A 13,200-nucleotide genomic window follows, 5' to 3' on the forward strand; every position below is an offset into this window, starting at 1 on the left:
GATAGTGTAATGTATTATAGCAGCCATCAGTGCTGCCAGTCTTCAAGTAAAACAAGTAAAAAGTAAAAAATAAAGTAATAAAAATGTTTTATAAAAGTGTAAAAACAAGTTATAAAAGTTACAAAAACAAAAAATGCTTTTTTTCCTATAATAAGTCTTTTATTATAGGGAAAAAATGAAAATGTTAAAAAAAAGTACACATATTTGGTATCACCGCGTTCGTAACGACCCAAACTATAATATTATTTTTCCCGCACGGTGAACACCCCAAAAAAAAATAATTAAAAAACAATGTCAGAATCACGATTTTTTTGATCATCAACCCTCCAAAAATATAGAATAAAAAGTGATTAAAAAGTTGCATGTACCCTAAAATAGTACCAATAAAAACGACAACCCGTCCCGCAAAAAACAAGCCCTTACACAGCTTTTTTGACTGAAAAATAAAGTTATGGCTCTCAGAATATGGTGACACAAAAAAGAAATAATTTTATCAGAAAAGTGATTTTATTGCGCAAATGGCACAAAACATAAAAAAACTATATACATCTGGTATCGTCGTAATCGTACCGACCTGCAGAATAAAGTAAAATGTCATTTATAGCGCACGGTGAAAAGTGTAAAAAAAAAAAAAATACAAAAAACATTGTCAGAATTTGTTTTTTTGTCACTTTGCTTGCCAAAAAATCTAATAAAAAGTGATAAAAAAATCACATGTACCCTAAAATGGTACCAATGAAAACTACAGATTGTCCCGCAACAAATAAGCCCTCGCACGGCTCCGGTGAAGAAAAAATAAAAAAAGTTCTGGCTCAGAATATAGCGACAGAAATTGTGCAGTGTCCAAAAGCTGATAAGATCGGGCGCCATTTATCAGTGCGACACTGGCCACATATCTGCGGATTATTATTTATTTACCAAATTATTATTATACCCTCTTATTATGTCCTGATGTACTCTGCCCAATTTACACATACCCCCACATCATAAACTGAAATACCAGCAAAACCCCAAACAGAACAGTTACCAAGCAAACTCTGCGCTCCAAAAGCCAAATGGCGCTCCCTCTCTTCTGAGCCCCACAGCGTGCCCAAACACCAGCTTACGTCCACATATATGATATTTTATATCCGGGAGAACCCGCTCAACATTGTATGAGGTATTTGTCTTCAGTGGCACAAACTGGGCACAACATATTGTGCGTTAAAATGGCATATCAGTGGAAAATGTTAACTTTGCACCATCCGCTGCGCATTAACGCCTTCGCGCACCACGACTTAATAGCATGTCGTGGTGCGGGGGGTTATATATGGAGCGGGCTCATGCGCTGCGCCCGCGCCATAATCTGCAGGTGTCCGCTGTGTATTACAGCTGACACCCGGGACTAATGGACAGGAACAGCAATTGCGCTGTTACAGGAGCCTGTAAAAATGATTTTATACTCCAATACATTAGTACTGCAGTGTATTGTACCAGCGACCTAAAGATCGCTCGTTCCAGTCCCCTAAAGGGACTTTTGGGAGGTTTCCACTGTTTTGGTACCTCAGGGGCTTTGCAAATGCGACATGACACCCGAAAACCATTCCAGCTAAATTTTGAGCTCCAAAAGCCAAATATTGTTCCTTCCCTTCTGAGTCCTGCCGTGGGTCCAAACAGCAGTTTATTACCACATATGGCGTATTGCTGTAATCAGGACAAATTGCTTTACAAATTTTGGGGTGATTTTTTTCTCCTTTATTCATTGTAAAAATTAAACATTTCTATGTTTTTTCAGAAAAAAGTAGATTTTCATTTTCACGGCCTAATTCCACTAAATTCAGGAAAAAAACTGTGGGGTCAAAATGCTAACTATACCCCTAGAAAAATTCCTTGAGGGGTTTAGTCTACAAAATGGGGTCACTTTTGGGGGGTTTCCACTGTTTTGCTCCCTCCAGGGCGTTGCAAACGCGACATGGCACTGAAAACCAATCCAGCAAAATCTGCGCTTCAAAATCCAAATGGCGCTTCTTCCATTCTGAGCTCTGCCGTGGGTCCAAACAGCAGTTTAGTACCACATATGGGGTATTGCTGTAATCGGGAGAAGTAGCTTTACAAGTTTTGGGGTGCTTTTTATTCTTTATTCCTTGCAAATATATATTTTTTTTTTATATTTTTTTCAGAAAAAAAAGTCGATTTTCACTTTCACAGGCAAACTCCAATAAATATAGCAGAAGACCTGTGGGGTCAAGATGCTAACTATACCCCTAGATAAATTCCTTGAGGGGTGCAGTTTCCAAAACCGTGTCACTTTTGGGGGATTTCCACTGTTTTGGCACTACAAGACCTCTTCAAACCCGACATGGTGCCTAAAATATATTCTAAAAAAAGGAGGCCACAAAATCCACTGGGTGCTCCTTTGCTTCTGAGGCCGGTATTTCGGTCCATTATCACACTAGGGCCACATGTGGGATATTTCTATGTATTAAAATGTATTACAAATGAATTGCAGCAAAAAAAAAAAAAATTGTCAATTTCCCCTCTACATTGCTTTAATTCCTGTGAAACGCCTAAAGGGTTAAGAAACTTTCTGAATGCTGTTTTGAATACTTTGAGGGGTGCAGTTTTTAATATGGGGTGATTTATGGGGGTCTATCTAGTACATAAGGCCCTCAAAGCCGCTTTAGAACTGAACTGGTCCCTGTAAAAATAGCCTTTTGATATTTTCTTTAAAATATGAGAAATTGCTGGTAAAGTACTAAGCCTTGTAACGTCCTAGAAAAATAAAATAATTGTTCAAAAAACGATGCAAATATAAAGTAGACATATGGAATATGTGAAATAGTAACTATTTTGTGTGGTATTACGATCTGTTTTACAAGCAGATACATTTAGGGTATGTGCACACACACTATTTACGTCCGTAATTGACGGACGTATTTCGGCCGCAAGTAGTGGACCGAACACAGTGCAGGGAGCCGGGCTCCTAGCATCATAGTTATGTCCGATGCTAGGAGTCCCTGCCTCGCTGCAGTACAACTGTCCCATACTGAAAACATGATTACAGTACGGGACAGTTGTACTGCAGAGAGGCAGGGACTCCTAGCATCGTATATAACTATGATGCTAGGAGCCCGGCTCCCTGCACTGTCTTCGGTCCGGGACTTGCGGCCGAAATACGTCCGTCAATTACGGACGTAATTAGTGTGTGTGCACATACCCTTAAAATGTTCTCAAAATTTTTGTGTTTTTCACAAATAAGCAATGAATTTATTGACCAAATTTTTCCACTAATATAAAGTACAATATGTCACGAGAAAACAAGCTCAGATTCGCTTGGATAGGCAAAAGCATTCCGGAGTTATTACCACATAAAGTAACACATGTCAGATTTGAAAAAAATGGGGCTGGTCATGAAGGTCAAAATGAGCTCGGTCTTGAAAGGGTTAATAATCCTGAATAATTATTCTTTATCGTTACTTACTTACATCTAAAATTATTTGAGCAGCTCTTCACAAAGAAGGGTAGGATATGTGTCCAGTTTGTAATTCTACACTAAGCCTTTACCTTTGTGTATAATAACTTGGCCACTGTGTGGCACTGTATTTTCAACAAATGTTGCTCATTACGGAAAGTAAAATGTAAACTACCAGAATGCAAATTGGATTAAAAGAAATAAAATTGGCAGTGCAACATCAGGTATGTATTTCTGTGTGTGTATAATTATAAAACATATTTTATTATATTTTTTAGTAATGGCCGGTTCAGCATATTTTGCAGATTTTTGTATTTTTACTTGCTCATCTTCTGATATGCCACAGACAAATGGATCCTCACCAATCCCAAGAATGAGGGTATTCGTCCCCAGTATAGACATCAAAGACTATGGGAGATATGGGAACTGCCGAGCATACATTGAGTACAGGATACAGTACTTCCCCCTCCTAGCAGTCGGAACCCTACTCATCAGATATGTCACTATAAGGCCTCATGCACACGACCGTAAAAACTCCCGTTATTACGGGTCGTAATCACGACCCGTAATAACGGGCTCATAGACTTCTATTGGCGACGGGTGCCTTCCCGTTTTCTCACGGGAAGGTGCCCGTGCCGTTGAAAAAGATAGAACATGTCCTATTTCAGGCCGTAATAACGGCACGGACAGTCCATAGAAGTCTATGGAGCTCTCGTAATAACGGGTGGCTACATGTGTGCACCCGTCATTACGGCAGCGTTGCTAAGCGACGTCAGTAAATAGTCACTGTCCAGGGAGCTGAAAGAGTTAACTGATCGGCAGTAACTGTTTCAGCACCCTGGACAGTGACTACCGATCAGTATAAACCTGTAAAAAATAAAAATAAAAGACGTTCTTACTTACCGACAACGTCCTGCTAACTCCAGTCCGGTCTCCCGCCCGTTGCCTTGGTGACGCGTCCCTCTCGACATCCGGCCCGACGTCCTGGATGACGTTTCAGGCCATGTGACCGCTGCAGCCAATCACAGGTCAATCACAGGCTGCAGCGGTCACATGGACTGCCGCGTCATCCAGGGATGTCGGGCTGGATGTGAAGAGAGGGACGCGTCACCAAGACAACGGCCGGGTAAGTATGAATTTCTTTAACTTTTATTACAGAAAAGGCTGTCCCTTCTCTCTATCCTGCACTGATAGAGAGAAGGGGCTGCCGATTAGTGCAGTGCTATTTTGCCGCCAAAAACGTGCTCGTAAATACGGGTGGAATACGTGTGACACCGGACCCATATTTACGAGCAGGGGTTCGTAAATACTGGTGCAAAACGGGTGGAATACGTGTGACACCGGACCCGTATTTACGCCAGTATTTACGGGTGGGAAAAAATACGGTCGTGTGCATGAGGCCTTAGGGTATGTTCACACTGCGTTTTTTGCAGGCAGAAAATTCTGCCTCAAAATTCCGTTTGGAATTTTGAGGCAGATTTTGATCTGCCTGCACGCAGTTTGCCGTGTTTTTCGCCCACGGCCATTGAGCGCCGCGGGCAAAATACGCTCTCTGCCTCCCATTGATGTCAATGGGAGGTCAGAGACGTAAACGCCCAAAGATAGGGCATGTCGCTTCTTTCTCCCGCGAGACAGTTTTTCGGACGTTTTTTGGCGCGTTTTCCGACACTGTTCCGTGCCAAAAAAACTCAGTGTGAACTGACCCTAATGAGTCAATAATATTATTGGGGAAACTTCTTACATTATTGGATTATATCATTTTAAAGAGAGATTTATTTTCTTATCTGAATATTTATCCCATGGGATATTTTTCAAACCAATGCAACCCATTTCTTTCAGTTGCTACCTTACCGTAGACACCCCATTTATTTACTCGTGCTAGGTAGATGCGTTTTTTAGAATGTTTTTTTTTTATTTTTTCTGTCCTAATTTTTGATTTTCTTTTCCTTCAGCTCTGAACATTTCAGTCATTTTGTACATACATGCTCTAATGGTCGTTCTATGCGTACCACATTTCTTTCTGTGTGTGTGTGTGTGTGTGTATGTATGTATGTGTGTGTGTGTGTGTGTATGTGTATGTGTATATATATATATATATACACTTTACTCCACAGCTAGTAAAATAAAAGATTTCTTAACCATAGAGTAAGACCAGGCCGTACGCCCACTCTCTAAATGAATAAATCTGGAATTCTTGTTGGCAGTAATTCCATTGAGTGCTTTCTCTACGTCGTACGTCTACTTGCTTATTCGAATGCACAAGTGCAAGGCTAGCCTCCGCTGTGCAAGATGTAAGAAAGGGGATGTCTTATTTTCATTGTGGCTTTGGTGACAAAGGAATTCCTATTTGGATTGCTGTGCGAGCCCCCTCCTAGGCTTTGGTTAACAGCAGTCGGTCATTGCAGTGTCCTGACGTCATCCAGTGTGTGTATTAGCTGTGCTATTGTCTTAGGAGAGGGAGAGTAGGGCTGTGGACTGCAGGATCTGCTCTCTGCTACCTAGTTCTGCCTCGCTGCATCATACAAGACACATTGGCCTTCGCTTGCCCATTGGCCTGATAATAGAAGCTGATGATTTTCCTTTCTGTCTGGGTGAGAGTGCTCTGCAGCCTCCAGCTTTACAGGAAGGTATCTGGCAGCTGGATAGCTGCATTGTCTGGCTCCATGAACCCTGCTGTGTGAAAGCCTCCTATATTAACTCCATCATTTCATCCGAATTTACTAAACCCGGATCTGAGGCCAGCCATGTTTGGTACAGAATCCTCATGTAAGTACACGAATCCTCATGTTTTCTTTCTATTATCGTTCGGATGACGTGCTCTACATTATGGTACAGAATACGGAAGCTGTGATTATATTGCATTTTTTGGGGGTATGCTTGATTTAGGCTTTCATCTTTCTGACTGCAGAGCCTGGAATAAAGAAGCGACGATTTTCCCCGGATATAGTGACAGAGGGAAACGTCAGGGATTCCTCCCCGCTAGTAATGGATACATCTTTATATCGGTGATCTCTGCGAGGCACTGCTTGTCTGCAGGAAGAAGATGCTGCTGGGTTTTATGTCCAATAACCAGGATGATCCTGCTAGCTGCCCGGCTGTGGGTGTGTGTGTGGGGGGGGGGGGGGCACATCTTACATAAATACATTATTAAAGCTAAATGACGACTGTATTAAATATTAATATGGTGGATTAGTCTGTGGCGCGGTCTGAAGGTGACGAGTTTTATATTTCTATAGTAGCCTCCATCTTACATTAAAGTGCATGATACAAATAACAATAGTGTGACTGAAGGCTTGGCGGACTGCCATGATCTAGTCTGGCGTTGCTTATACACAATGTTGAAGAGCTTGGCTCCAGAGCTTCCACTAACACGTGTATCCCCCTTCTATAGAGGCACACGTATGAGACAGCTGTTCTGTATCAGAGGTCATGTACCATCTATAGGTTATTATCCCCCCACACTACTATTAATAATTCTCTGGGGGAAAATGGAGAGGGTTGTGTTTTTTTGGTCAGACCTGGTGCTGCAAGGAAACCTGCAGGTGCACAGCCTATGATGTGTGGGCAGAGCAGTCCTTCACAGACACCCAGTGCTCTGACCTTGCCACATGCCAGTCATCTCAATAAGATGTACGTACAGATGACCACTCAGGTCACTTCTCACCGGTCAAGAGGATTCAATCCAGTGCCAAGTATACCATTTTACTATAATAATGGGAACATTTTATATAGTACAGAATTGGGAAGATAGGTGTCATTTCTTTACGTGTAGTTATTTGTAGGCCTTTTCTTGTAGTTTGATACATACATGGCTGTGCATACAAGTAGACTGATGGGTGTTGTAGTAGCATGGACCACCTCCCCACCAATCCATCAATCACTGCTTCCCACTTCTGCATTCAGTGCAGCTCAAGGACAGGTGCCTTGTTGGGTTTTCTCTTGTCAAGGCTTGGAAAGTAGACTCTTGGTCTGCGGTCATAGCCGCAATTGTATTTCCATGTCGATAAGTAGTAGCTGGACGGAGGAGAGGAGGCTGCTGGACTGGTAGCAATGGCTACTGTAGGTATAAAATCCTGTCTGTGCAGCATTACTTCTGGATGATTCCATTGCTTGCAGTATCCTCTGTACATAGTGTTCCCTTTTATCTTTTGCACATGGTTTTCTGATAAAGCTACAGACATACTATCTGTTTGCTCTCTGCCGCTAGCTGTTTCCACGGTAACCAGATTGCTAATAAAGAGGAGGGGGCTATCATTGTGCTCATTCTAGCATGGCAGGAGAACGCAGGGGGGGGAGCTCAAATGCATTACCTGCAACCTAAAAAGGATCTTTATAGAATTAAGCAACTTCCAATCAACATTATTATAAAATATTCATATTTATTTCTGTTATTCTACGGTTTTGGGAATAAGAATATTACTGGAATCTTACTTTTCTTGGTCATCTACGTAGACTAGACTCATTTGTAGATCTAGTATCTTTGTAATGCAGCTTAATTGCCATTTTTATTACGTTTCCTCGGGGAGCATACATAAGCAGGCTTGCTACTTCTGGTGGATTGTGTGACTATTTTTATTTTTTTTCTAATGATGGCTTGTATAACTTTTACTAGACGCCGCCGTTCAGTTCATCTAAATAGTCTGAATATAATATACCTGCGTTGGGTATTAAGGTGTTAATAAGCCATTCAGGCCTACGATCCATAGCAACCAAAGCACAAAATACAGGCACATCATAAATATAGAATCTCCATCAGCAGCTTGTTGACTGTTTCTAGATCGCAGCACAAGTGAAAACAGATCTGGATACATATTAATAAAATGCTAGTTTTTAAATTTGCTGAATAGAGAACCAAAGGAGAAATTTAAATCAAAATATAGACTGTATTAAGAAATGATCAGGTCCTAAATACCAATTGTATGGGTCTCACCAACTTTTATAAACAACCTCTGACAAAAATATCAATATGTAGTCATTTTTTCCAAAAACCAACGGTCGAGTACTTCTTTCCCACTTCCGAAATCATTAAGAAAGTAATTAGCAGCCAGGTATTACTAATAAAATGCAGAAGATTGGTTAATAATCCAGAAGACTGCCTCCTATAAGGCTGGGTTCACACATCGTGGTTAAAATTTGCCTTTTGCTGCAGCCAGTGGCAAAACTGTGCCATTTTGCGGCAATTTTATTAAAACCTTCGCTAAATGGTGGTGTTTTGCTGCGGTTGTAGCAAAAAGCACTTTGACTGCAGTGTGTGAACCCAGCCATAAAGAGGCTCTGTCACCAGATTATAAGTGCTCTATCTCCTACATAATCTGACCGGCGCTATAATATAGGTAACGGTGGTTTTTATTTTGAAAAACGATAATTTTTGAGCAAGTTATGAACAATTTTAGATTTATGCTAATTAGTTCTTAATGACCAACTGGGCATGTTTTTACTTTTTACCAAGTGGGCGTTGTACAGAGCAGTGTATGACACTGACCAATCAGCGTCATACACTTCTCATTGTTCCAGCCCAGCTTGTTTCACTGCACAGCGTGATCTCGCGAGATTACACTGTGACGGGACTTCCTCCCACAGGTCCTTTACCGGAGCGATGGAAGAGTCAACAGGCATTGCCTCCAGCCGTGCCAGAAAGTTTATCCGAATTTGCAGCGACTGGAGGCGATGTCTGTTCAGTCTTCTATGGCTCCGATGAAGTCCCGTCACAGTGTGATCTCGCGAGATCACGCTGTGCAGTGGAATAAACTGGGAATGAATGAAGAGAAGTTTATGACACTGATTGGTCAGCATCATACACTTGTCTTTACAACGCCCACTTGGTAAAAAGTTAAACGCCTAGTTGGTCATTAAGAAACGAATTTGCATAAATCTAAAATTGTTCATAACTTAAAAATTATGGTTTTTCAAAATAAAAAACACTGCTGTTATCTACATTATAGCGCCGATCACATTATGTAGGAGACAGGGCACTTATAATCTGGCGATAGAGCCTCCTTAAAGCAGAACTTTTGCCATTTTGGTGTTTTCGGCACTCCGGTGTCTATCTGCATCATGACAAGAAGAAAGGACATCAGCCATGACTTCTGAGAAGGCCATGTCCAAGCAATCTGAAATTCACCATTTTACAGATAGTAGGATTGTTTACAAATGGCGAGTCTTCAAGACACTTACCAATTTTAAAGGAGTGTATGTCCCAGTAAATTCAATCTAAGGTCAAAGCAATTAACCCCTTCAGGACTGAGCTGGTTTTGGCCTTGTGGACATACACTATTTTTTTCAAATCGGACGTGTTCCTTTATGTGGTAATAACTGGAATGCTTTTACATATCCAAGCAATATTGTACTAAAAATTTGGCCGATTTAAATTCCGTATTTATTTGTGAAAAACACCAAATTTAAGAGAAAATCTGCAAAAATTTGCATTTTTTTTTTTCTAAATTTAAATGTATCTGCTTGTAAAACAGATCGTAATACCATTTCTCATCTTTTCAAGAAAATTTCAAAAGACTATTTTTACCGGGGCCAGTTCAGTTCTGAAGTGGATTTGAGGGGCCTATATATTAGAAACCCCCCATAACTCACCCCATTTTAAAAACGACACCCCTGAATGTATTTAAAACGGCATTCAGAAAGATTCATAACCATTTAGGTGTTTCACAGGAATTAAAGCAAAGTAGAGGTGAAATTTGCAAATGTAACACAGAAGGTTTTACCAGAGAAACGCAACTCCATATTTATTGCCCAGATTCTGCAGTTTTTAGAAATATCCCACATGTGGCCCTAGTGCGGTAATGGACTGAAGCACCGGCCTCAGAAGCAAAGGAGCACCTAGTGGATTTTCAGGCCTCCTTTTTATTAGAATATATTTTAGACACCATGTCAGGACTGAAGAGGTCTTGTGGTGCCAAAACCATGGAAACCGCCCCCCCCCCCAAAAAAGTGACCCTATTTTGGAAACTACACCCCTAAAGGAATTTTTCTAGAGGTATAGCGAGCATTTTGACCCCACAGGTTCTTTTGCCGAATTTAGTGGATGTAGGCCCTGAAAATTAATATTACAGGAGTTTCATAAAGTAGAAAAAGCACCCCAATAGTTTGTAAAGCAATTTCTCCCCATTACGGCAATACCTCACATGTGGTCATAAGTTCTTTTTCATTCTAAATTAATTAACCCTTTCAGAACGGATCCTTTTTTACTTTTCCATTTTAGTTTTTCACTCCCCGCCTTCCAAGAGCCATAACTTTTTTTATTTTTCCGCCAATAGAGTGGTGTGAGGGCTTAATTTTTGTGGGAGGAGATTCTACTGACACCATTTAAAGTACCATATAATGTACTGGGAAGCTGAAACTTAAATTGTTTGCCGGCTGAAACAGGAAAAAAACGTGTGATTCCTCCATTGTTTTTTGGGTTTCGTCTTTACGGCTTTCACTGTGCAGTAAACACGACAACTTAACTTTATTCTGCGGCTAAATACGATAACGTTGATGCCAAATTTCATTTTTTATATATATATTTTACTACTTTTACAAAGAAAAAACAATTTGTTAAAAAAAAAAAAAATTTTTTTTGTTTCACCACATTCTGAGAGCCATAATTTATTTTTGTGGTCGATTTGAGCGGTGTGAGGGCTTATTTTTGGCGGGACAAGCTGTCGTTTTTATTTGTACCATTTTTTGGTCCATACAACTTTTTGATCACTTTTATAAAAAAAATTGTTTTTAGCCTCAAGGTGACCAAAAAACAGCAATTTTGGCATTTTAAATGCTTTATTTTTTACGGTCTTCACCGTGCACTATAAATGAAAATTTTACTTCATTCTGCGGGTTGATACGATTACGGCGCTACAATATGTATATAGTTTTTTTTTTTGTTTGTTTTTTTTGCAGCGTTTGCGCAATAAAATCACTTTTTATAAAATAAATGTATTTTTTGTGTCTCCATATTCTGAAAGCCGTAACTTTTTTTTTTTCAGTAAAAAAAGCTGTGTAAGGGGCTTGTTTTTAGCAGGACGGGTTGTAGTTTTTATTGGTACTATTTCAGGGGAAATGCGACACTTTGATCACTTTTTATTCTATTTTTAGTGAGGATTGGTGACCAATAAAAATAGCGATTCTGGTTTTTATTTATTTTCGCCCTGCAAGAAAAATAACATAGTTTTGGGTCTTTACGAACGCGGTGATACCAAATATATGTACGCTTTCATTTTTTTTCCTATAATAAAAGACTTATTATAAGAAAAGTCAGTTTTTTGTTTTTTTTCAACTTTATAACTTTTTTATTTTTACACTTTTATAAAACATTTTTATTAACCTTTTTTTTTTTTTACTTTTTTTTTCTCCCACTAGGGGACTTGAAGACCTGCAGCTCTGATCGCTGCTATAATACATTACACTACCTATGTAGTGTAATGTATTATAACTGTCAGTATGATTCTGAGAGTCACTGTGACAGGAAGCCTATCAGTCCATGCATGTCAGTCTCGGAGGCCATTGTATGGTATACGATACGAGATACCATTGTACCCACGATCGATGCCGGGAAAGTTTGTTGCTACAAAAAACGTTCCCTGCAATGTCACATGATCGGGACCTAAACCAATCAGGTCCCGATCATGTCTCCGGGACCAGTGGCAGGTGTTAACGGCGAGATCCGTGTGTTAGTGCCACTCAGAGCGATCGGGGTCTCCGTTAACACCCACCGTGAATTCACGTCGGTGCTGCACAGAGCCCAGCAATCGCCGATGTGAATTTACAGTGAGCGGTCGGGAAGCGGTTAATTCTCAGAAATCGAAAGAAAAACCCATGCGGTACATCACGTGACCTACAGGCCTCTGTGAGCCCATTAAATGTTTGACAGTACAAATAGAAAAAAGACAGAACAAGTATGGCTTTCATGGAAGGGTGGCTAGGAAAAAGCCCCTTCTCTCCAAAAAGATAAAGGTAGCACAACTTTATAAAATTATAACTGAACAAACCACAAAAGCTCTGGAACAATATCCTCTAAACTGATGAGACCAATGTGGAGATGTTCGGTCACCATGCTTAGCGCCATGTTTGGCAAAAACCAGACGCCGCATGTCGCCACTAATACCTCTTACCAACTCCACTCCTGTCAAGAATTGTGGTGGAGGGGGTGATGATTTAGGCTTGCTTTGCAGTCATCGGATCTGGGAAACTTGCAGTCATTGAGACAACGCTTAACTCTACTTCATACCCGAATATTCTTGAGAAAAATGTAAGGCCATCTGTCCAGCAGCTTAGGTCAGGCCAAAACTGGGTCATTGGAGCATTATAATCCCAAGGACACCAGCAGATAGAATCGGAATGTCTAAAGAAGTCAAGGTGTTAGAATGGCCAGTCCAGACCTCTACGTTCTTTCCCCGTGACTGCAGATATTTACCTTTTCGAGATCCTACACTACTAAATGATCTGGAAAGCTTCAGAGAATTCATATCCCCTGCACAGGTATATCCTATATCCCCTGCAGATATCCGGCCAGATTTGCACTAGAGCAGAAAGATTAGAATTTTCTGCGGTGCCGCAAACATTCTCAGACCGCTCAAGTTTATAATGGGAGCAATACCAGTAAGGCCCCTGCACACGGGATGGAAATGCTGGAAATTCCAAAGTTTGTACACAAAATAAATTCAAATGCTGCAATTTGAGAATTTGTGCCACAGGTCAATTTCCGCACTTGTATTCTGCAGATTGTAGATGAGGTTTGTCCAAATCTCATCTACTTTGCT

The 13,200-nt window shown here is 40.5% G+C and overlaps 1 protein-coding gene across 3 annotated transcripts in view; it reads left to right on the forward strand.

Moving 5' to 3' along the window:
• The window catches only part of ST7 (suppression of tumorigenicity 7), a 138,335-nt gene that overhangs the window by 29,081 nt on the left and 96,054 nt on the right, over positions 1-13,200 (forward strand). The window contains exon 1 of one of the 3 annotated variants that reach the window (XM_075857126.1): positions 5,747-6,217. The exons of the other annotated variants lie outside the window; for them this stretch is intronic. Within the exon in view, the coding sequence (XP_075713241.1) occupies positions 6,196-6,217 (22 nt within the window). The 5' untranslated portion in view covers positions 5,747-6,195. Of the gene's footprint in view, positions 1-5,746; positions 6,218-13,200 lie in introns of those variants that run through there. 3 annotated transcript variants of the gene reach the window in all.

This window comes from Rhinoderma darwinii, chromosome 3, assembly GCF_050947455.1.
Source record: "Rhinoderma darwinii isolate aRhiDar2 chromosome 3, aRhiDar2.hap1, whole genome shotgun sequence".
Taxonomy (NCBI): domain Eukaryota; kingdom Metazoa; phylum Chordata; class Amphibia; order Anura; family Rhinodermatidae; genus Rhinoderma; species Rhinoderma darwinii.